At 41.7% G+C, this 24,683-nt stretch overlaps 1 protein-coding gene across 3 annotated transcripts in view; it reads right to left on the bottom strand.

Annotated features, from left to right (window-relative positions):
- Positions 1-472: 472 nt before the first annotated feature.
- HMGCR (3-hydroxy-3-methylglutaryl-CoA reductase) overlaps positions 473-24,683 on the bottom strand; it is a 29,049-nt gene continuing 4,838 nt past the window's right edge. For all 3 annotated transcript variants that reach the window (XM_075838404.1, XM_075838414.1, XM_075838419.1), the window contains exons 2-20: positions 14,275-14,458; positions 11,149-11,260; positions 10,968-11,055; positions 10,795-10,879; positions 10,607-10,712; positions 9,679-9,785; positions 9,474-9,593; positions 9,031-9,194; positions 8,648-8,886; positions 7,768-7,943; positions 7,089-7,283; positions 6,744-6,902; positions 6,478-6,635; positions 5,820-5,925; positions 5,559-5,729; positions 5,120-5,260; positions 4,874-5,032; positions 4,308-4,462; positions 473-1,906 (exon numbers count right to left, since the gene is read on the bottom strand). In XM_075838404.1, coding sequence (XP_075694519.1) covers positions 1,852-1,906; positions 4,308-4,462; positions 4,874-5,032; positions 5,120-5,260; positions 5,559-5,729; positions 5,820-5,925; positions 6,478-6,635; positions 6,744-6,902; positions 7,089-7,283; positions 7,768-7,943; positions 8,648-8,886; positions 9,031-9,194; positions 9,474-9,593; positions 9,679-9,785; positions 10,607-10,712; positions 10,795-10,879; positions 10,968-11,055; positions 11,149-11,260; positions 14,275-14,445 — 2,667 coding nt within the window. In that variant the 5' untranslated portion in view covers positions 14,446-14,458 and the 3' untranslated portion in view covers positions 473-1,851. The remainder of the gene's footprint in view (positions 1,907-4,307; positions 4,463-4,873; positions 5,033-5,119; positions 5,261-5,558; positions 5,730-5,819; positions 5,926-6,477; positions 6,636-6,743; positions 6,903-7,088; positions 7,284-7,767; positions 7,944-8,647; positions 8,887-9,030; positions 9,195-9,473; positions 9,594-9,678; positions 9,786-10,606; positions 10,713-10,794; positions 10,880-10,967; positions 11,056-11,148; positions 11,261-14,274; positions 14,459-24,683) is intronic.

Here is a 24,683-nt window from a genome sequence, read left to right as displayed (position 1 = left end):
AGTTTCCCCAAAGGTAGTGCACTATCTCCCTTTTCTCCCTTGCTGGAGATTTAGAACATCAAGCACGAGGATCTACACAGCAAGCAGTTGCGTTTGTGTGGAACCACAAGTACCAGCGAGATACACACAGCAGTGGAAATTTGGATCGTTCTTTCTGCATGCTAGCTGGGGAAAGGTCAAACCCTTGATGGACACTTCAGACTTTACATCCACAACCGTCTGAGCGGTAAAAATTGGTCTCTGTTTTTTGTGGTGTTGAGGATTTCACCTCTTTTTTACCTGTTCCGGTTGTTCATCTCCTTGTTGGGATATTTCAGTGAGTAGAGAGCCAAGTTGCGTATTTGGTTAGATTTGTGGTCCTAGCGTTAATGTTTTGCGAGTATAAATACTCCGAGGAACTGTTTTCCATGTTATTCAGACGGACACCGCTTTTGGTAAAATAAGACAGGCACCAAAGCAAAAACGCCAAAAATTAGAAAAATAATTACATTTATTCCAGTATCTTAAAGATCAGTGATGATTTTATATACAAGAAAAAAATTCAGACCTTTCAGTTAATGTTCCAAGAAATACCAGATTGGGAAAAATAAAACGGAAACAGATGCTTTATTCATAAAGATGTCACCTCTTCACCAGCACAAGAAGAAGACGCAGGCACCAGCTACAGTAGTTAACACATAGTTTCCAGGTAATTTATACACCACAAACCAATAAATGCCTCTGATGAATATGCAAAGTACCGTACAAGTAATGAGGTACAAAAGGGAAAAGAAAAAAAGTGTACAAAACTGTACTGAATTCTACGTTGGCCAAATGTGGAATCACTTGTATCTGGTATTGCAGTAGATGGTCAAAACCAGTCTGACTGAGGTAGCGATCGACCCAAAAAAAAATAAAAAAAAAATACTTGCCCGTCAACACCAGAGAAGTCGCATTCTAAATGAATGCGTATTAAATTCTAGATTTTAGGGGTAATATTTTTTTCTCTTCAGTAGTACCTGCAGTAACAAATTACTGGAAGAAATAGAAGGAATTAAAAATGTAAGGGTTTGGGATAGTAAAAACATTGAGAACAGCAGAACTTTATAAGAAATTTCACCCCTTAAACCCTCTGCCGACACGGCTGGGAATACTTTTGAATTCTGTGCTCGCTTAGACTGTAAAGCAAAATGGCTTTCTAAGTACACGCAGTCATATAGACCCTCTGTGTCGCAGGATGGCCTGACATGATGGGAGTTGCAGTTCCATAGCAGCTGAAGAGCCACTAGTGTATATTATCTGCAGCTTTTTTTCCCACAGCGATTGCATTGCAGGCTGGGATATGGAGAGCAGTCATAGGTTATGCATTGCTGGGAACATTTAGTGTGAGCTTTATTTGCTGAACCCCTGCGCTCTCTTAAAACGGAAACGGAAGCTAAACCAAGAAATAAATTATATTTTCCTAACTAAAACCGAAGTATATTACAAACATCAGTATGATTAAATACAAATAAACATTCTTTGAACAGAACCACAAAGTAGCTTTAAAAGGAAAAGAAAGGTTCATTGCGAGCAGCGTAAAAAACAAAACAAAAAGGAGATCCTCTGTTGATTTGGCAAACACAAAGCCAACAGTGACTACTGGACCCTTTAAGACTTAAGAAACAGGACAGGAGGCACGTAAACCTTCATTTAACACCGTTTGAGGCTGGCTTAAATCTTCTTACATTGCCTGCGCAGCTTTCTTTTCCACTGGTGACAAAGCGCCTTTATTCTACAGAAAGTTTCCGTTACATATTCAGCTCGTTCCCCTAGATTTCCCGCTATGGTCCTTCAAAGATCCGAGTGAAATTGCTGCAGATGGTAAAAGGCTCAGGCAGCTTTCTTTGTGCATGTGCCTCGCATGTCTTGAAGGTTAATTTTGGACCTAGAGAAAAAACAAAAAAGTTTATTTATCAATATATAGCACGGTCTTCTCTGCTTGTAGAGGTAACGGACATAATCAAAGTAGCGATGCAAAAAGTTGGAATTATAAGCCGAATAAACCCACTAATAAAAAGGTCTTCCTCTGCTACTACCATTGGACGATGCAATCATGTGACTGCTGAACATGAGGTCAACAGAGGTAACACACATCATGGTGGGTAAATGGTTTGAATACGGCCATGGGTCAGCAGCGGCGGCAGACCGGGCCAGAATTTTATTTCTTCTAAATATTAGGTTTGGTTGACACTGAGCAGAAAATACATTTTAAGTTCAAGTATTGGATCGGTGTGTGGTGCTCGAATATGTGGTATCAGAAATGCAGTTTTCTATAGAAGAAAAGGGCTCAACGGTTCAAACTCGGTTTCTACTTTTCAGGGGAGATGGAACTTCCCAGCTCTACAATCTGGCGACAGCCCTTTCTTTTTATGTTGATTACATATATAGTTATATATAGTAATAATTCCACACCAAGAGTGGTTAAGTAAAGTCGTTTTGGTCCAAGTAAGGCCCAGTTATGTTTTGGCTCTACGTTTAAAGTGTACGCAGGGAAAGCTCCCGACAGATGTGCTAAACATGTCCATATGAAAAAGTATCAAATAGTGTAGTAGACTACGTATCCCGCAAAGTCCAGTAATAAAAAAAGTATACATTAAACGTATGCGTTTTTGTTTTTTTTAAACATGGTATCCTATGGGTTATGAATGCCACTGTATGGGATCCATCATAGGCATCCGGCAAACGAACACATTATGCGCTTTTCATGACGTATCGATAAAACAAATGCCATTAGAGCCTATAGGTGGCGGATATGTTAAACGGATGCCTAGTAGTGGCATCCGTCACCCACAGGCTATAATTGTATCTATTTAATGGATACATCATGAAGTCATGAGAGAACATGAAGTATCCGTTAAATGGGTGACGGATGCCACTGTCCGGCATCCATCACAGCCTACGTTTATCATATATGGATCTTTTCCTGGCGTATACGTCAAACATAGGCTAAAAAAACCTTAATGACCAAGGTATTTTTTCCATCGTCGCATTCCAAGAGCTATAACTTTTTTATTTTTGCCTCGACATAGCTGCATAAGGTCTTGTTTTTTGCAGGACAAGTTATATTTTTTAATAGCACCATCTTGATTAACTTTTTTTTTTTGAGGGGGGGGGGGGGGGGGGGAGGGGAAATAGAAAAAAACCCCAGACATTTTGCCACGCTTTTTCACGTCCTAAATCTACACCGTTTACCGTGTGGTATAAATAGCAAAATAACTTTATTCAGCGAGTTGTTACAATTGCAACGATACCAAATTTGTATAGTTTTTGTATGTTTTACTACTTTTAAACAGTAAAAACGCTTTTTTTTAAAAATTTTGTTTTTGTGTCTCCATATTTGAAGAACCGTAACGTTTTTATTTTTTCGCCGATGCAGTTGTATGAGGGCTTTTTTTTGCGGGACGACTTCTAGTTTTTATTGGTACCATTTTGAAGTAGATGCGACTTTTTGATCACAGTCGGGATTGACAGAAAACAGCAATTCCCATAGTTTTTTTATTTAATTTTTTACGCCATTCACCGTGCAGGTTAAATAATGTAATAGATTTATAGTCGGTCGTTACAGACGCGGCGATACCAAATATGTGTAACTTTTTTACTTTGTTTTGGTTTTTTAATAGTAAAGCAGTTTGTAAGGGGAAAAGCTGTTTTTTTTTAAATTAACTTTATTAAACTTTTTTTTTTACTTTTTTACTAGTCCCACTAGGGGACTTTAATATTTAATATTAATTAATATTATAATACACTGCAATACTTCTGTATTGCAGTGTATTACTGCCTGTCCGTTTAAAGCGGACAGGCATCTGCTAGGACATGCCTCCGGCATGATCTAGCAGGAATTCGCTCCAGGCAGACCTGGGGGCCTTTATTAGTCCCCCGGCTGCCATTGGAGACACACACAATCGGTGATCTTATCGCCAGGTGTCGGTGGGAGAGCCCTCCCTCTCTCCAAAACAACTCAGATGCAGCACACGCTATTGAGCACCGCATCTGAGGGGTTAAACGGGTGAGATCGATACTTATATCGATCCCACACGTTCGAGCAGGGACGCCCCTAGCCCTCAGCTACATCTGGCAGCTGAGAGCAGGGAGATTTGACGGCTCCCTGCTGTTTTATTTATCCTGATGCAGTGCCGTAAAAAGGCTTATGCATCAGAATAAAGCCCGTTAGTAGCCAACGTGAAAAGGCGTATTGGCGGTCACTAACGGGTTAAGGACCATTTGTGTACAAGTTCATAGATTTATTTCAATTTAAAAAAAAAAAAAAGTTTTACACGTAATATTACCTGTTGTGGACCATGTGACTCTTGACTAGATGGCCAGCTGCCAGGGCAGCCATAAGGGAAAGTTCTCCTGCCATTACTGTGCCACAGACTATCTGTGCAAGCTGACAGGCATTTTTGCCAGGGTATTCAGTGCTTGCTCCTTGAACTCCTAGCATCTGTATATAACAAAATGGGAAATGTCATGAATATAGAAGCATGATTTAATAATACACACCAGATGACACATTTGCTTACTTTCTGTTTGTCATCCTCCCCTTATCTAAACAAACTCTTTGAGGCCGGTTATAAATCCTACTCTGTTAGGGTTAGAACAACCTAGATGTGTTACATACGTTATGCAGGAGGTGTGAAAGATTCCCCAATGCCAATCATGACTTTACTCACAATGTTAGGTCTGAGCAAAGATCTTGCATATGTATTTAAAAGAGTTGGTCGATGTATAAAAAAGCCTAATCTTCATATTATTAAAACTAGCAGAAAATCTCTATAATGCGTCACATAAGTAGCACTGGAGTGGATCTGTCTGCAGTTGTATGAGGAGAATAAAATCTTTGTAATATACGTACTTTCAGGCAAGCCTGTTGTGGCACCAGGTTGGTCCCCCCTCCCACGGTACCAATCTCTATAGAAGGCATTGTGCAGCTGATGTACAAGTCCTCATTTGTAGGACCTGTTACCTCCATCAGTGTGATGCAGTTTGAGCTCCCAACATTTTGAGCAGCATCCTGCAGAAGAAAATGGACAATGTTATAGTATATAAATGACAATATCCATGTAGCCCTGCAGTGTCCTGTGTAAACCTATCATCTGACCTGTCCACAGGCAATGTAAATTGCAGTCACAATATTGGCCGCATGTGCATTGTAACCTCCGATACTGCCAGCCATTGCAGAGCCAACCAAGTTCTTGTTTATGTTCACTTCAACCAATGCAGCTGTGGAGGTCTTCAGTACCTGCAGACATGGACACCAACAATTTAGGATCAGACACATTAGTGTGAAGTTAGGCAGCAGGTTACAATGAGAAATTAAAAGGGTTTCAGATTTTCAATGGATGGCTTATACTTTAGGATAGGGCCTCAATGTATAATTGGTGGGGCTCGACCCACGGGACTCACAGATTAACAGAATATCCGTCTGTGTCTGGTGCTGCAGCTCAGCAGCTTTCACCTCCATATGCATACACATATATATATATTTATTTATTTACAACAATAATCCTGCACACGTTTCGTTTGAACTCTTTTTTTACCTCTCGCACGACATTTGCTGGTATAATAGCTTCACAAACAACAGATTTTCCTCTGCCCTCTATCCAGTTTATTGCAGCCGGCTTCTTGTCTGTACAGTAGTTACCACTAACAGCAAGGACGTGGAGCTCAGGAAATTCTTCTTGTAATCTGGAAAGAGCCTTTTCTGTTCCCTGTACCAATCACATGAAAATGTTCAGTATATTTAAAAAACTAGAAGCATCGTAATTTCACAAGCAATACGTATTCACTGGTTAATTTACCTTTGATATCATGTTCATTCCCATAGCATCTCCAGTTTTGGACTGGAAGCGAATAAAAAGATTTCGTCCGGCTACAATGTTCTGAAGTCTCCCGAGACGAGCAAACCTAGCAGTAAACAAACAGATCAAGAAAATGAGGAGAATGTTTAAGACGCAAACCTAAGCAGCAGCTTACTAGAAGTATACAGGTCGATGCATCAACTAGTGCGGCAATACTGGATATTACCATGTAGAGAAGCCTCGGAGCCAAGCAGTGGGACTAACATGCACAGCCAGCTTACTAGAGATTTAATAATAGAATTTATCTAGGTTTGCTGCGCTGCCAAGTCATTACTAACTAGAAGAAACATTTTAATATTCTATGTGGTTTCCTTTTGGCAGTTTAGGAACATTTCCTGCGATTAAGAAAATTCTGTGCAAACCCAAGGTTAAAATTCTTGTGGTTTTGCCAATGAGATCGTAGGAACATAAGCTTGCAGATCAGCTTGTAAGGTTGCGGTTTTGGTTGCAACCATGAAGTGTGCACTAGTAGAAAACACGTATTTAAAATGGAAATCCGTCCGATGGTTTAGTGCTATTTTTAGGAGACTACTGCTTAGGTTTTCTTAACTTAGGAAGTTTTAGGAAAATATATTTACAGAATATATCATACACTTACCTGCTTGTGCTGTCAAAGGTATTCTTGATAATATTGAAGCCATCAGCACTGTCAAGCCAGCTCTTAACTTCAGCGGCCTCACAAGCAGAAGGCAACCTGACAACTGGTCCACGAGTCATGCCATCAGCAAGAATACGGCTGTGGGCACCTCCACCCAGCTATGAAAAGGACAAAGTACATAAGCTCTGTATTTGCCACTTATTGGCTCCAAACGTCACAGTAAATGAGGGACGACACATATATATTTTACTGTGAATAAAACTCACCAATATGGCTCTGCAGCCTCGGTTGGTGCTAGCCACAAGGCAACCTTCTGTGGTTGCCATAGGAACCTGGTATTCTTTATTATCCAGTATAAGAGGACCTGCTACACCAACAGGGATTGGCATATACCCGATTACATTCTCACAGCAAGCACCCATTACCTGAAAAAGGAAGAACAATGAAGGCTTAACATTAATACATTAGGTATAGCGTGTCAATTCTGACAAAATAAGCGTATAGACCATAGATCTAAAAAACAAACAAAAAACAAAACCCAATATTGGAAGATCTACATAATCCCTCAGGCAGAGATCTGCACTTTTCTAGACATGAACGTAATGACTTACCAAGGAGTAGTTGTAGTTTTTGTAAGGCAAATGCAGAAGGGCTGATGTCTGAGGCAGCTTGTGAGCCAACATTTGCCTACGAATAGCAACTCCTCTCTCATGAGACTCCATCACGGACTCCAGCTTATAGGATGGGATATGTTTAGCATTCACCAACTTGATCACCTCTGCATCACTCAGGTACTGAGCGCCCTGCTACAAACAACAGAATAAGAGCTCTTGTAAGGGACTGCCTGCAGGAAACCGCAAAATACAAAGCTGATCTTTATTTTCCCCTTTCCCCCAAAAGTGAACATATCCAGTTTCTTCTCCAAATTATATTACATCCCGAAACTCAATTTATTCGGTAGGCGTGAATGAAGCTTGGCCTGAACCCATCGGCAGATGTTTATTCTTGCATCGCCTCATTAGTAAGCGTATTTTAATAGGGATTACCTGGAAACTGAGAACCGGTTCCAGTCAGACCACGTCCACTTTACCTCACAACAACATTAAACGTCCCATTATATACACAAGCACATGGCATGAGGATCTAATAAGTGCTGGTCATGACGCGGGCACAGACCCATAGATTACGGAATGCCTACGAATACATTTTGAAGTCTGGGGAAAGCTAAATGAGTTTTATCGCTCTGTACTAAACATATGGTAATGGTATTTATAGTCTCGATTCTCTTACTTCTGGATTTTTGAGGATGCGAACACATTCATCAACGGGTCTGGGCACCTCTGGTATATCAAACTTTATTTCATTCTCCTCTTCACTTAAATCTGGTGATGGTGATGAGGAGGACTCGCCCAGCAGAAAGTTAGGCTTGGATGAATTCTCAAGAGGCAATGGCTTTATGACCGCTTCTAAAAATGTATAGACCGAAGTTGGTTAATTTAATTCAAAATAATGACAATTCAAAAACATTCTAGATTAAAAAGCAAAGCGCTTAACCCCTTCCAGCCCTGCACCGTAAATGTGATTAACAGCCACCATCCCACGGCAATGGGCGAGATCGTAGAAAACTCTGATCAGGACCGTTTAACCCTTGTGATGCCGCACACAATAGCAATCGCGGCATCACGAGGGAGGGGGACTCTTGCCCCCTGATATTGCACAAAAAAAAACAACCAAATGAAACATGATTATTTTTCAATAAAAACTTAAATATAAAAAAAAAACAAAAAAAAAAACACAAAATAGCATATCCCCTAAAATCCTCACAACCCATACAATAAATTTTAAACATAATTTAAAGGTGTTCAAAGAACGACGAGAAACATAATAGCGGAATTTTATTTTTTTAAGTCCTCTTATGAAAAAAAATTAAGACCAATTTTTTTTTTGTATTAAAATGATCTTTAAAAATATATATACACCCCGAAATGCAAAACACAATTTCACACAGCAACGTCAGCAAAAACATTACAAAAAAAAAAAGTTATACCTCTTGGAATGCAGAAAAAAAAAAACAAAAACAGAAGAGTGAGCTGCATCCTGAAGGGCAAAATGGCATGCGTCCCTAAGGGGTTAAAATCCTAAAATATTTATGGAATGGTTGTGTCTATACCTTTTTCTTCCTTTGAGGAGACATCTTCTACTTTACAGTCTGCAGGGGCTTTTTCTGGCATACGTTCCATTCTGCAGCAACCCTCCGCTTGTTTCTTTTGCACAGTGACTGGAGAAGTGATGGGGTTCTTCAGTGAGAGGGTAGACTCTGTCTCCGTCTGCTCAAAGAATATGTACTTAACTGCCAGAAGAAGAGCTAGACCCAGTGTTATGACCTGCTCGATGTCCATGGTGATCATCCTGTGGAATACACATACAGCACTGTCAGATGCCCGGGGGCTAGGAAGACAGATTCATGTTAAACATATAATCTTGGTGGAAAGTTTGAGTAAATGTATCATTTTACCTACTCGTATGGTAAATAAAAATACGTTTTCCACTCACCTAGAAAGATAGAACTGCCAGAGAGGCATGTTGGGCTCAATCCTCTTGGGTATGGTATCGTCTATGCCAATGGTAACCTTATGGTCTGAAACAGAAGTGCTATTTTGAGGGGACGGTTCACTTATCCACCGACTGTGAGCATGAACAAGGACCAGGCCTAGGGACTAAACAGAAGGTATAGAAAAATGAAATATTTTATTTATCCAAAACCGTTCTAATTAAAATAAATTAACATGCAGGCTTGTTTAGTTGGTCAAGATGCTCATTTTCTGCGACATCAAAATTAAATCTGGTGGGACATTAGTCCCATCTGTTGCAACAAAAATGTACATTTTAGTACTCAAAGATTATTGCTTAAAACAGAATCCTTAACACGAATCACGCAATGCAAATATAAAAGCCATTACCCAAAATAGATGCAGCTCAGGAAGAGGGGCACTCACCATGATCATCTTCACTCTCTGTGTGACAGGGTTTGGTTTGTTATCCTCCTCCTCTTCCAGTACATTGGCAAACTGAGTAAGCTGCCAGATTGGACGTCCCTCCCGGCTCTCCCTGGAAAGCTATTACAAAGATCAAAGAAACGGTTTAGATCAGGTAGGATTATTAGCTGTAATTAGAGGAGGCACTGCAGCTTTAAACACTCACCTCCAAGACCAATGACACACAGGCTGGGAAGAATGTCATGAAGGCAAAATAGTTTGCTAGGACAGACATACAGCCAAAACAGCACATGATCTCTAACTGGCGAACACCTGCATACAAAGAATAAAAACATATGCATAAATATATCCAATAACAAGTTGAACAATGTAAAAAAAAAACAAACACCTAGTTTCAATTGGGGAAAGTGTGGAAGACTGAGTGTGTAAATGATAAATCTGGAATCATTTTATGTAATGGAGTCCTCTTAATATTGAGCTAGGACAGAGGCTGCTCATACCGGCATTCACAGATCGGTTAGAGAGCCAACACCAGACAATATGGTGATCGCTTATGAACTCGGCCAGCTGGCACAAGCCTGAATATATTGGGCCGCCTTTACTTAAATGCATGGAGGGCGGACATTCTGGAGAGACACTTTCCATGCGGTCACCAGGAGTCTAAAGCAACTAAACGGCACTTCGTAATACAATTACTTAAATAGATGTGAAACAGTCTACATGCATCAAGAATGATTCTTATGCTTTCTACACAATTCCCTGATAAGTCATCTCTGGAGATTTTTATGATGCCTAACCTATAACTGAATGAAGCAAAGCTCTATGATCAAATAACTCATGTGATGTTTCTCAGGCAACACAATTTTATACAGTATGAATAGAGAATAAACTTAAAGGGTTTGTCCAAATATAGAAAAACACGGTTGCTTTCTCGCAGACAGCACCACACTGCCACATGGGTTGCATATGGTATTGCAGCTCAGCCCCATTCACTTTAATGAAGCTAAGAAGAAATACCAGAACCATGGTATGGACAGGTGTCGCACTATATCTGGAATAAAGCAGACATGTTTTTCCAATTCTGGACAACCCCTTTAAGTCTGATTTAACGTGTGTATTCGGTTGCTACTAACCTGACATTGTTCCCACTCCAATCACTAGACATTCAACAAGCGCATCCAGGGTGAATGTAGGCCCCAGAATGGCCATGCCACGAGCAATGTTGTCACGGACTTCATCCTGGAAAAAGGAGGATTATTTTTTTTCCCCCATCAGGTCAATATACAAGCATGGTTTGCATAGAAGTGTTTTATGTGCTCACCTGTGAGTTGGAGCTCAGGGCAAACTTGGCTAAAGCACTGGCCTTCGAGAGGTCAATAAGCAGCAGGAAAAATGGAAGAGCCTCACTGCCAAGGAGGGAATAGAAAAAACAAGTTATTTTCCAGATTGATCCAAAAATTATGAAACCGACAGTGAACCATGTACTATACTTACTTCAAGCCTGTCAATTCTTTATCCAGAAAATGAATGACCACCGTGCTGAAGACAAAGCTTGAAAAGATGGTAAACAGCCCAGCAATACCTAAAATATGATCAAATGTAAATTATTGGAGCAGATCAATTACATAACATGGTAACAATAGACAAGTTTCCACTGTATACAGTATATACTTACCTAAAATGTATTTAGATCCAAGCTGCCTGAGGTTCTGGAACTGAAAGTAGATGTAGAGGATTGCAATGCACCGTGTGATGGTTAATATTATGATGTCGCTGCTTAAAACATCCTGTAATGTGGAAAAGAAACACTGTAAGCAAAGAGGCCACACATCTATCTATCTATCTATCTATCTATCTGTCTGTCTGTCTGTCTATCTATCTCACATGTCCAGATAAAAGTACTCTGAGCACTTCCTAACATTAAGAATCTGTTTTCTACACAAGCTGCATTCACTTTTTATATTTTTTTTTGCTGTTTAACTTCTTCATTTAAATATACAAACTTACAGCACAGCCAAACAAACACAAAAGTTACAAGCAACAGATCACAAAATATTCTGAAATGATAAATGTATACAACAGCAACCCCAATATCCCCCCCCTAGACCCGATTAGATGCAAGAAAAAAAAAAAAAGGACTAAAAATACATAGATATTCAATATCATTCATGACATAAGATTTTTCTCCCTCATTTAGGAAAATGAACCAAGGCTTCGACTTAACCATAAAGTATCCTCCTGTCAATGCAAAATGTGATATATTTTTTTCCCCATAGAGACGAGTCCTGTACACCTGCCCCTTCCACTCAAGAAAGTTTAGAGTCCTAAATGACATTCACTTTTTAAAGGATCAAGACATGCCCAAAAAAATTGTTGAAGAGTCAACTATATCTGGACTCCGCTATATAGATCCTCAATGATGGTGGAGTCTCCCAGCAGAACCAAAACAGTCAAATTCTAAATCTTTTTTAACACAATGATCCCTTAACGACATACCATGTACATGAAACGTGGTAGCCGTTAAGGTGGAGTATGAAGCGGGCTCACGGGCTTAGCGCACCCCATACTCAGCGGGTGTCGGCTGTGCTTTGATTCTGCCCGCTTAACATCTTAAATGCCGCAATCGCGGCATTTAAATGGTTAGAATCAGAGGGGCAGCCCCCTCCGACGTGCCATCGGGGGCGGTGACCATGGTCGTCAAGGCAGCCTGGGGGCCTAATGAAGGCCCCCAGGTCTGCCATCTTTGTACTCCTTTGGCCTCTGGCAGGGCTTCAAAGGATACTGTCAGTATAGTATTGCAGTATATCATGCAAGCGATCCAATGATCGCTGGCTCAAGTCCCCTAGGGGGACTAATAAAAAAAAGTAAAACCGTTATTTTTGTTTTTTTAGCGTTCCAAAAAAAATATATTTTTTTCCCTAAAGCAATGTAAAAAAAAATAATTAAGTTAACATAACTGGTATCGCCGCGTCCGTAAAAGTCCAAACTATCACAATATAGCGTTGTTTAACCAACTCAGTAAACGGCGTAAAAAAAAAAACAAAAAAAAAAAAAAAAAAACTATATATGAAACACGCAAATTTCTGTTTTTTGGTCACCTTAACTCTCCAAAAAAAAAAAAAAAAAAAAAAAAAAAAGACGGAGAGGTCAAATAGTCGCATGTACCTCAATAGGGTATTGGTAAAAACTACAGCTCACTCTGCAAAAAATAAGCCCCCACACCTAAATTGACGGAAACATTAAAAAGTTATGGCTCTCAGAATACGGTGACAAAACAATTATTTTTTTTTAGCAAATAGTTGTTTTTCTAAAATGTGGTACAATAAATGGTGCCGTGAAAAACTACAACTTGACCCGCAAAAAACAAACCCTCATACGGCTATGTCGACGAAAAAAAATAATATTTTTTTTATGGCTTATGAAAAATGAAACAACGAAGATTGACCGTGTCCTTAAAGAGGCTTTGTCACCAGATTTTGCAACCCCTATCTCCTATTGCAGCAGATAGGCGCTGCAATGTAGATTACAGTAACGTTTTTTTGTTTTTTTTTAAACGAGCATTTTTGGCCAAGTTATGACCATTTTTATATTTATGTAAATGAGGCTTGCAAAAGTCCAACTGGGCGTGTCTTATGTGCGTACATCGGGGCGTTTTTACTTCTTTTACTAGCTGGGCGTTATGTATAGAAGTATCATCCACTTCTCTTCAGAACACCCAGCTTCTGGCAGTGCAGACACACAGCGTGTTCTCGAGAGATCACGCTGTGACGTCACTCACTTCCTGCCCCAGGTCCTGCATCGTGTCGGACCAGCGAGGACACATCGGCACCAGAGGCTACAGTTGATTCTGCAGCAGCATCGGCGTTTGCAGGTAAGTAGCTAAATCGACTTACCTGCAAACGCTGATGCTGCTGCAGAATCAACTGTAGCCTCTGGTGCCGATGTGGCCGACACGATGCAGGACCTGGGGCAGGAAGTGAGTGACGTCACAGCGTGATCTCGAGAACACGGCTGTGTCTGCACTGCCAGAAGCTGGGTGTTGTGAAGAGAAGTGGATGATACTTCTCGTCAGAACGCCCAGCTAGTAAAAGTAGTAAACACGCCCCGATGTACGCACATAATACACGCCCAGTTGTACTTTTACTTTAGAAAGCCTCATTTGCATAAATACTAAAATGGTCATAACTTGGCCAAAAATGCTCATTTTTAAAAAAAAACGTTACTCGTATCTCCATTGCAGCGCCGATCTGCTGCAATAGGAGATAGGGGTTGCAAAATCTGGTGACAGAGCCTCATTAAGGGGTTAAAGCTTCATTCACCTTGCATCATTCTGCCTGACTTCTTACACCCAAATAAAACAGTCATATTCATGACTATTTTACAAAAAAGCATGCTGAAAAAAATCTGATGACCTCTGGTACATTATAAATGTGCATCTTCCAAGCTGTAAGAATCATAGTCAATAAACTGGTCTATAAATTGCTGCTGCAAGAACCCATCGTGTTATTTAGGAGAATTCTTTTATCATATTATAAGAATAGGTAAGATCTACTTCTATGTCCTACACACAGAGGAAACATGGACAATAATGCAGGGGTGGCCAAATTTCTCTGGACTTTAGGAGCCAGTTAGACCACTCCAGAAGCCAAGGAATAAGAACTTCCATAGGCATAAATAGATGGCAATGCAAAAAGTTAGTCACCAGCAGCAAACGTCTCGGTGCTTTGGATACGTTACTCCTGGGATTTCTCCACCCTTGCAGTAATGGAAACGGACAACGGTGCAGAATATCAGAACTTACTTCTTCGAACTTGGGGCACTCATAGTTCCAGCCACAGATCTGATCATTCCCTGTGAACATGTTCATGGACATCATGCAGATGGTGATGGTCACCGTACCCACAATAACCTCCCACGGATGGGAAGCCACAAACTGGCCGTGCATGCGGAACAATCGGGACAACATCTTCATGGTTGTTGGTGACCTAGAAAAAGAAGAAAAGATTATTTCCTTCAAATAGTACCAATGTCACATATCAGGTATGAAGACATGAACCTGTTACTGCATGCGTTCTACACTCACATAATCTCAGGACATGGACGCCTCTGCCCAAAAGTGTTCAGAAATGATGCACCCTAAAAGTACAACACTTATGTTATTCCCACCTCTACACAATCAAACAAGTAGGAGGTTCCTCTGTCAGGACTCGGCCCCCTACAACGAGCCCTCCGCAGCGCCTGATTTGTCCATGTAGTCTACTGCTTCTGTAGTCATAGGAAACACAGCAATCCATAATGCACAGCTATTCCCTATAGTGCTCCGTTTGCAAGCAGGATCATTTTGAAAGTAGCTGCAGGGAAATTAAATCCTCCTGTCACCATGACTAGAGTACTGGTGTTGTATAGTCGGTCGGTGGTGCCACGGAGAGCAACCAAGGGGAATTGGATTTCCCAGCAGCTGCTCTTCTTTGTTTCTTAATATTTAAAGAGGCTGTCCAGGTTTAGAAGTCAGAATCGGCCTCATATCTCTCCATTGTGTCTGCTATTGCAGTTCATCCCAATTCAAGTGACTGGGACGGATTTGCAAAACCAGACAGACATGGAATGCGCGGTTTCTGGAAAAATATATATATATTTTCTAATCCTGTAGAACCCGTTTAAGTGATGGTTATAATAAAAATCAAACCTACCGTAAGTCTTAACACATTCTATTAACCATTAAAAGGGGTATTCTTATCTTATAATGTTATGGCATATTTTACCGATATGCTAGAACATTACAATTATTGCCGATCCAGAGAAGAACCGGACAGAGGCAACTTTGACTCTTAACTTACACAGTGACACTCACGTCAAATCGCCAGTAAAGGGAACTGCAACACGGCTCCATCCGTGAAAAACCGAAGGCGATGCAGCACTGTGGTCCCTTCACACTAAGGCCCCATGCACACTTCCATCACCGTTTTCACCGCCGTTTCTCACGAATCCGTGTGTCCATTATGGTATCCGTGTGTACTCCGTGTCCGTTCAGCGTTTCCGTTTCAAACGGACGTTGTGCTTCCATTTGGCTTCCGTTAAAAAAAATGGAAGGTATTGAACGTCATTTGAACTTGTCACATCTCCCAGTCTGTGAACTTTGGTCCGCCCTGCCATTGCTAGGGCAACGGATCCATCAAAAACGGACGACACCTGGGACTCGGGGGCCACAACGTTCATCCTCTTCCTCAGATACCTCCGCTGGAAGGAGCGAATGTTTGTTTTGTACTGTGGTGCCTTATTGCCCTGACGCTGGCTTGTAGCCGGGGCTGACGCCTTACTGCGCCCTGTCTATGCTGTATTAATCTCCAGCTGCTTGCCTCTTCCGCCGTGCTCCCCGCTGCGCTCAGAGGGAGGCAGGATGAATGCCGTGCGATCGTGTCAGATGTCTGTTACTTCATGCCGAAAAGTGCCTGAACGTGCCGTGCACAATCAAACGGTTACCCCTTACCGAGCAGTGTGCGTCCTCGTCTCCTCCATGATGTCCCTTTACATTTCTATATATAGTATCTATTTTTATTTTGCATTTCATTGAAATTTTATATTCTCTTCTGATGGACCCTGAACCGTGCTTTCTGTGCCTGTTCACCTCCATGGCTCCACCAAAACTGTTATCACCAATAAATATCTTCACTTAGAAAAAAAACGGACGACACACGGAAGCCTCCCGTGTGCCGTCCATTTTTTTCATGGGCCCCATGGTCACGGAATCACTGACAAAAGCCAGACATGCTCTACTTTTGACGTAACGGAACAACGGATCCGTGAAAATAACTGAAGTGTGCATGGGCCCATTGAAATTAATGGGTCAGGGTGCTATCAGTGAAAAAAACAGATAGCACCCTGAAGGAAGAAACTAGGCATGAGGCCTAAGGATTATTGGGGGTCCAGGAGTGGGAGCCCACTTGGCAGGATGATGGTAAATCCTAGAGATATGCCATCAATGTGAAGGTTTGGAAAACCCCCATTAATAACGTTGACAACAACAGTGAGGTAGTCTTGCAGTTTGTGAATAAGAGGCTGTTTGGCTTTACTGGAATCTTTCTCAGTTTACAGTATGTGTCGTCCTTTCCATTCGGCTGACTTTCACTTTCTGTGGCTCAGTCAGGTCATGTCATGGATATTACATCAGCATTCCCTTCCTTACAGCAAATAGAAACGCCATTCATCCGTTTATAAACTCCACATGAACAACCAACAGGTCAGGCCCTTGAAGTCTGTACATAACATAGAAGTACATACAGTTATACATTACGGTAACTAATCCTCATCCGGTTATTAGGGCTCTTTTATCAGTGAAAGTCCTTGGACTCAATCTGCATCAAGTTCAAGATCACAGATACTCCCAGTGAACACGAGAGCCACAATGTCATATAGCCACCTTTAAAGGGGGTTCATTGCTAATGTGAATATATGTTACTAAGTTTTAGCACATCAGGGGTTAAATGAGTAAAAAATACTGGCCTGCAATCTGTAAGGCTGGGTTCACACGACCTATTTTCAGTCGTAAACTAGGCGTTTTATGCCTCGTTTTATGTCTGAAAATAGGGCTACAATATGTCGGCAAACATCTGCCCATTCATTTGAATGGGTTTGCTGACGTACTGTGCAGATGACCTGTCATTTACGCGTCGTCGTTTGACAGCTGTCAAACGACGACGCGTAAAAATACAGACTCGTCAAAAGAAGTGCAGGACACTTCTTTCAGACGTAATTTGAGCCGTTCTTCATTGAACTCAATGAAGAACAGCTCAAAATTTACGGCTGTCAGAGAAGCCTCGCAAAATGCGAAGAGGAGCATTTACGACTGAAACGAGGCAGCTGTTTTCTCCTGAAAACAGTCTGTCTTTTCAGACGTAAAAGCCTGCTACCGTGTGCACATACCCTCAAAATGACAGGTCGTCGGCACAGTACATCGTAAAGCCCATTGAAAGTAATGGGCAGATGTTTGCCGACGTATTGGAGCCGTTTTTTCAGACGTAATTCGAGGCGTAAAACGCCTCCATTACGTCTGAAAATAGGTCGTGTGAACACAGCCTAATTGGTCAGGGTCCGACTTCCAAGGGTATGTGCACACGGTAGCAGGCTTTTACGTCTGAAAAGACAGACTGTTTTCAGGAGAAACCAGCTGCCTCGTTTCAGACGTAAAAGCTCCTCCTCGTATTATGCGAGGCTTCTCTGACAGCCGTAAATTTTGAGCTGCTCTTCATTGAGTTCAATGAAGAACGGCTCAAATTACGTCTGAAAGAAGTGCCCTGCACTTCTTTTGACGAGGCTGTATTTTTACGCGTCGTCGTTTGACAGCTGTCAAACGACGACGCGTAAATGACAGGTTGTCTGCACAGTACGTCGGCAAACCCATTCAAATGAGACGTATTGTAGCCCTATTTTCATACGTAAAACGAGGCATAATACGCTTCGTTTACGTCTGAAAATAGGTTGTGTGAACCCAGCCCAACACTCCCGTCGATCAGCTGTTTTGAAGGGAAAGCAGCGCTTCCCCTTCATGCCTTATTGGCTAGTACTGTGAATCGCCGACATGCTTGTAGTTGCGGTTCACAGTATACGACTTTCTTCCATTGAAGTGAATAGGAGGAGAAGGCTGTAATACGGTGAACTGTCACTACAAGCGTGTTGGCAATTCACAGTGTGAGAAAGTAAAGGAAATGATGGAAAAATAGCGGATTGGCGGAGGGTGTTGGGAGTGGGACCCTGACCAATGAGAGATTGATGGTCTATCCTGAGGATAGGCTATCAATTTCTTAGGACTAGAAAACCCCTTTAACCCCTTCCCTCTTTAGCCACTTTTGACCTTCCTGACAGAGCCTCATTTTTCAAATCTGACATGTGTCACTTTATGTGGTAATAACTCCGGAATGCTTTCACCTATCCAAGCGATTCTGAGATTGTTTTCTCGTGACACATTGGACTTTATGTTACTGGCAAAATTTGCTCGATATGTTCAGTATTTAATTGTGAAAAACACCAAAATTTAGCGAAAAATTGCAAAAATTAGCATTTTTCTCAATTTAAATGTATCTGCTTGTAAGACAGGCAGTTATAATACACAAAATTGTTGCTAATTAACATCCCCCATATGTCTACTTTAGATTGGCATCGTTTTTTGAACATCCTTTTATTTTTCTATGACCTCACAAGGCTTAGAACTTTAGCAGCAATTTCTCACATTTTCAAGAAAATTTCAAAAGGCTATTTTTACAGGGGCCAGTTCAGTTGTGAAGTGGTTTTGAGGGCCTTATATATTAGAAACCCCAAAAAAGTCACCCCATTTTAAAAACTTCACCCCTCAAAGTATTCAAAACAGCATTTAGAAAATGTCTTAACCCTTTAAACATTTCACAGGAATTAAAGCAAAGTAGAGGTGAAATTTACAAATTTCATATTTTTCTGCAGAAATACATTTTTAATACAATTTTTTTTATAACACAGAAGGTTTTACCAGAGAAATGCAACTCCATATTTGTTGCCCAGTTTTTGCAGTTTTAGGAAATATCCCACATGTGGCCGTAGCGTGCTACTGGACTGAAACACCGGCCTCAGAAGCAAAGGAGCACCTAGTGGATTTTGGGGCCTTATTTTTGTTAGAATATATTTTAGGCACCATGTCAGGTTTGAAGGGCTCTTGTGGTGCCAAAACAGTCAAAATCCCCCAAAAGTGACCCCATCTGGGAAACTAGACACCTCAAGGAAATTATCTAGGGGTGTAGTGAGCATTTTCACCGCACAGGTTTTTTACAGAAATTATTGGAAGTAGGCCGTGAAAATTAAAATCAACATTTCTTCAAAGAAAATGTAGGTTTAGCGATTTTTTTTCTCATTTCCACAAGGACTAAAGGAGAAAAAGCACCGCAAAACTTGTAAAGCAATTTCTCCCGAGTAAAACAATACCTCACATGTGGTAATAAACGGTTGTTTGGAGACACGGCGTGGCTGAGAAGGGAAAGAGCGCCATTTGGCTTTTGGAGTTCACATTTAGCAGGAATGGTTTGCGGAGGCCATGTCACATTTACAAAGCCCCTGAGGGGACAAAACAGTGAAAACCCCAAACAAGTGACCCCATTTTGGAAACTATAACCCTTGAGGAAATTATCTAGGGGTATAGTGAGCATTTTGACCCCACAGGTTTTTTGCAAGTAGGCTGTGAAAATGAAAATCTACATTTTTTCAAATAAAATGTAGGTTTAGCTAATTTTTTTTCATTTCCACAAGGACTAAAGGAGAAAAATCACCATAAAATTTGTAAAGAAATTTCTCCCGAGTAAAACAGTACCCCACATGTGGTAATAAACGGCTGTTTGGACACACGGCGAGGCTGAGAAGGGAAAGAGCGCCATTTGGCTTTTGGAACTCAAATTTAGCAGGAATGGTTTGCGGAGGCCATGTTACATTTACAAAGCCCCTGAGGGGACAAAACAGTGGAAACCCCCCACAAGTGACCCCATTTTGGAAACAACACCCATTGAGGAAATTATCTAGGGGTATAGTGAGCGATTTGACACCACAGTTTTTTTGCAGAAATTATTGGAAGTAGGCCCTGAAAATAATAATCTACATTTTTTCAAAGAAAATGTAGGTTTAGCTAATTTTTTCTCATTTCCAGAAGGACTGAAGGAGAAAAAGCACCACAAAATTTGTAAAGCAATTTCTCCCGAGTAAAACAATACCCCACATGTGGTAATAAACGGCTGTTTGGACACACGGCAGGGCTTAGAAGGGAAAGAGCACTATTTGACTTTTTGAGATCACATTTAGCAGGAATGATTTGCGGAGGCCAGGTCACATTTGCAAAGCCCCTGAGGGGACAAAACAATGAAAACGCCCAAAAAGGGACTCCATTTAGGAAACTACACCTCTTGAAGAATGCATCTAGGGGTGTAGTGAGCATTTTGACCCCACAGATGTTTCATAGAATTTATTAGAATTAGGCAGTGAAAATAAAAACAGTCCTTTTTCTTCAATAAGACGTAGCTTTAGCGCAAATTTTTTCATTTTCTCAACAAATAAAGGAAAAAAAGAACCCAACATTTGTAAAGCTATTTCTCCCGAGTACGGCAATACCCCATATATGTGGTCATAAACTGCTGTTTGGGCAAACGGCAGGGCTCAGAAGGGAAGGACCGCCATTTGGAGTGCAGATGTTGCTGGATTGGTTTCTGGGCACCTGTGGGCCCAAAACAGTGGAAACCCCCCAGAAGTGACCCCATTTTGTAAACTACACCCCTCAATGCATTTACCAAGGGGTGTAGTAAGCATTTTAACCCTGCAGGTGTTTTGTAGAAATTAGTGTGCGCTCAATGTTGCAGAGTGAAAATGGGATTTTTTTCCATAGATATGCCAATATGTGGTGCCCGGCTTGTGCCACCATAACAAGACAGCTCTCTAATTATTATGCGGTGTTTCCCGGTTTTAGAAACACCCTACATGTGGCCCTAATCTTTTGTCTGGACATATGACAGGGCTCAGAAGTGAAGAGTACCATGCGGAGTGGAGGCCTAATTTGGCGATTTACAAAGTATTGGTTCACAACTGCAGAGGCTCAGATGTGAAATAATAAAAAGAAACCCCTGATAAGTGACCCCATTATGGAACTGCACCCCTCAAGGCATTTATTAAGGGGTGTAGTGAGCATTTTCACCCCACAGGTCTTTTCCATAAATGAATGCGCTGCGGATGGTGCAAATTAAAAATTTATATTTTTCCCTAGATATGCCATTCAGTGGCAAATATGTCATGCCCAGCTTATGACGCTGGAGACACACACCACAAAAATTGTTAAAAGGGTTCTCACGGGTATGACGGTGCCATATATGTTGAAGGAAACTGCTGTTTGGGCACGCTGTAGGGTTCAGGGCCGAGGGAGCACCATTTGGCTTTTGGAGAGCGGATTTTGCTTGGTACTATATTTGTTTGAGTATTGCTGGTGTTTTATAATGTGGGGGTACATGTAAGCGGGGCGGAGTATATAAGGGGCATAGTCAGGTGGTATAAAAAAATAAAAATAATCCATAGATGTGTGTTACGCTGTGAAGCAATCCTTTCTGCACAGGCCGGTGTCGCACTGATAAATGGTGTCATTTCTTATCCCCCTTTTGGTCCACACTCCGCGCCTTTGTAGTTTGGGGAATTTTGCTGGGAAAGTATTATCCTGGTATAATACGGGCACCGTCGCTTCCATCGGATATGATTGGGCCCTCCCTTCCTGGTTCCCTAATTTTAGGTCCTTGATAAATCGCCTCTTGAAACAGAAGAAATGTTCTCCTCGGGCACAACTGCATATTTTTTTATTTCCTGACTTATTGGAGCCATAACTAATTTTATTTTTCATAGACGTAGCGGTATGAGGGCTGGTTTGTTGCGGGACGAGCTGTAGTTATTATTGGTACCATTTTGGGGTACATGTGACTTTTTGATCACCTTTTATCCTATTTTTTGGGATGCCAGGTAAACCAAAAAACGCAATTCTGGCACAGCTTTTTTTGTTTTTTTTTTATACAGCGTTCACCATGCGTTATAAATTACATGTTAACTTTATTCTGCGGGTCAGTACGATTCCGGCGATACCTCATTTATAGAACTTTTTTATGTTTTACAACTTTTTGCACAATAAAATTACTTTTGTAAAAAGAATGTATTTTTTCTGTCGCCAAGTTGTGAGAACCATAACGTTTTAATTTTTTTGTCGACGGAGTTGTATGAGGGCTTGTTTTTTGCGGGACGAGCTATAGTTTTTATAGGTACCATTTTTGGATACGTGCGACTTTTTGATCACTTTTTATTGTAATATTTGTAGGGCAAAGTGACTAAAAAACAGAAACTCTGGTAACGTTTTTTACGGGTTTTTTTTACGCTGTTCACCGCGTGCAATAAATAATATAATATTTTGATACCTCCGGTCGTTACGGTCGTGGCGATACCAAATACATATGGTTTATTATTATTTTTCAATAATAAAGGACTTGATAAGAGTAAAAAGGGGGATTGTGTGTTATTTGATTACTTGAAACTTTTATTGTTTTCAAACTTTTATTTTTTGCACTTTTTTTTTTACACTTTTTTATACTTTTTTTACACTTTTTCTCAAGTCCCACTAGGGGACTTGAAGGTCCAACGGTCAGATTTTTTTTTTTCTAATACATTGCACTACCTATGTAGTGCAATGTATTAGATCTGTCAGTCATTCACTGACAGCAAGCCGTTTAGGCTTCGCCTCCCGGCGGGGCCTAAATCGGCTTCCGTAATGGCAGAGCAGGAGACCATTGTGTCTCCTGTTGCCATAACAGCAGTCGCCAGTCCCGATTGCCTGTCAGGGCTGGCGATCTGCTTGTAACCGCTACGATGCAGCAATCGCTTTCGATTGCTGCATCGAAGGGGTTAATGGCAGGGATCGGAGCTAGCTCCGGTTCCTGCCGTTACAGGTGGATGTCAGCTGTACAGTACAGCTGACTTCCACCGCTGATGACGCCGGATCAGCTCCTGACCCGGCGCCATCTTGCCGGCAGCTACGGAAGCCGATCAGGCTCCGCCGCCGGGCGGATCTTGACCGGCTTCGGTGCTAGGCAGACCGGGAGGCCAGTATTAGGCCTCCGGTTGCCATTGCAGCCACCGGAACCCCGGCAATTTCATTACTGGGGTTCCGATGAGCTGCAAACACCTTAAGTGCAGCGATCGCGTTTGAGCGCTGCACTTAAGGGGTTAATGGCGGGGATCGAAGCTAATTTTGGTCCCCGCCGTTACAGTCGGATGTCAGCTGTAAGATACAGCTGAGATCCGGTGATGATGGGACCGGCTCAGCTTCTGAGCCGGTGCCAAACGTTTGACGTACATGTACGGCAAGATGCGGGAAGTCAGTACTTTCCATGACGTACATGTACGTCAAATGTCGGGAAGGGGTTAACAAATTGTAATATAAAATGGGGCAGATTTATTATTACTGAATTAAAGTGTTATGCAGGACTGCGCCAAAATTATTATAGTGGTGCACGCTGTATGATGGATTTGGTGCATTTTGATAGACACTTTTCTTCCTTACGCCACCTCTTAGTTGGCTTACTTTAGACCAATGTTTTGCGCGAAAATGTGGGTGCATTTTAAGCCACACCGGTCTTTCTAAATGGTCTAGTAAAGTGAAAAGGTCTACTAAAGGCGCAAGGTAAGTACACCAGTTATTTTGGAAAAAAAATCTGGAGTATTTGACTTACTAAATCTAAAGATTCAGCCTCTGAAAGCAGCTACAAAACATATAGGGGAGCAGGGAGCTGTAGGTTTGTCCATGTGAGCCGGCTCGGACAGAACTTAAAGGGGTATTCCGGTTACAACAAGTTACCCCCTAGCCGTAGGGTAAGGGGTAACTTGCTGATCGGTGGGTGTCTGACAGCCCGAACCCCTCGTTTGAACCAAGCTCCAGGTCGCTCATGAGCACTGCCGCTCCATTCATTCTCTATGGCAGTGACGGAAAAAGCCGAACACTGCATTCGGCTATCTCCGATGCTCCCATAGAGAATGAATGGAGCAGCAGTGCACATGAGAGACCTGCCGCTCTGTTCAAACGAGGGGTTCGGGCAACTTCGGTGGGTGTTGGAGCTGTTGGACACCCACCGATCAGCAAGTTACCCCTTACCCTACGGATAGGGGGTAACTTGTTTTAACCGGAATACCCCTTTGGGTATGTGCACACAGACTAATTACGTCCGTAATTGACCGACGTATTTCGGCCGCAAGTACCGGACCGAACACAGTGCAGGGAGCCGGGCTCCTAGCATCATACTTATGTACGATGCTAGGAGTCCCTGCCTCTCTGCAGGACAACTGTCCTGTACTGTAATCATGTTTTCAGTACGAGACAGTTGTCCTGCAGCGAGGCAGGGACTCCTAGCATCGTACATAAGTATGATGCTAGGAGCCCGGCTCCCTGCACTGTGTTCGGTCCGGGACTTGCGGCCGAAATACGTCCGTCGAATACGGACGTAATTAGTGTGTGTGCACATACCCTTTAAGGGAACTCCGGATGTCTATGTGTCTGCTCAAGGACAGGCAGCACTGCCGCCACTTTGACAGCTCCTTGCTCCCCTGTATGTGCTTTCAAAGGCAGAATTTTAACACAATACATATTACACGTTCAACATGTAAACACTAGCTTATACTTTGTAACACACG

The sequence above is a fragment of the Rhinoderma darwinii genome, chromosome 1 (assembly GCF_050947455.1).
Source record: "Rhinoderma darwinii isolate aRhiDar2 chromosome 1, aRhiDar2.hap1, whole genome shotgun sequence".
In the NCBI taxonomy this organism is placed as follows: domain Eukaryota; kingdom Metazoa; phylum Chordata; class Amphibia; order Anura; family Rhinodermatidae; genus Rhinoderma; species Rhinoderma darwinii.
Note: the sequence above shows the minus strand (reverse complement) of the source record. Positions and strands in the feature narration are given on the sequence as shown.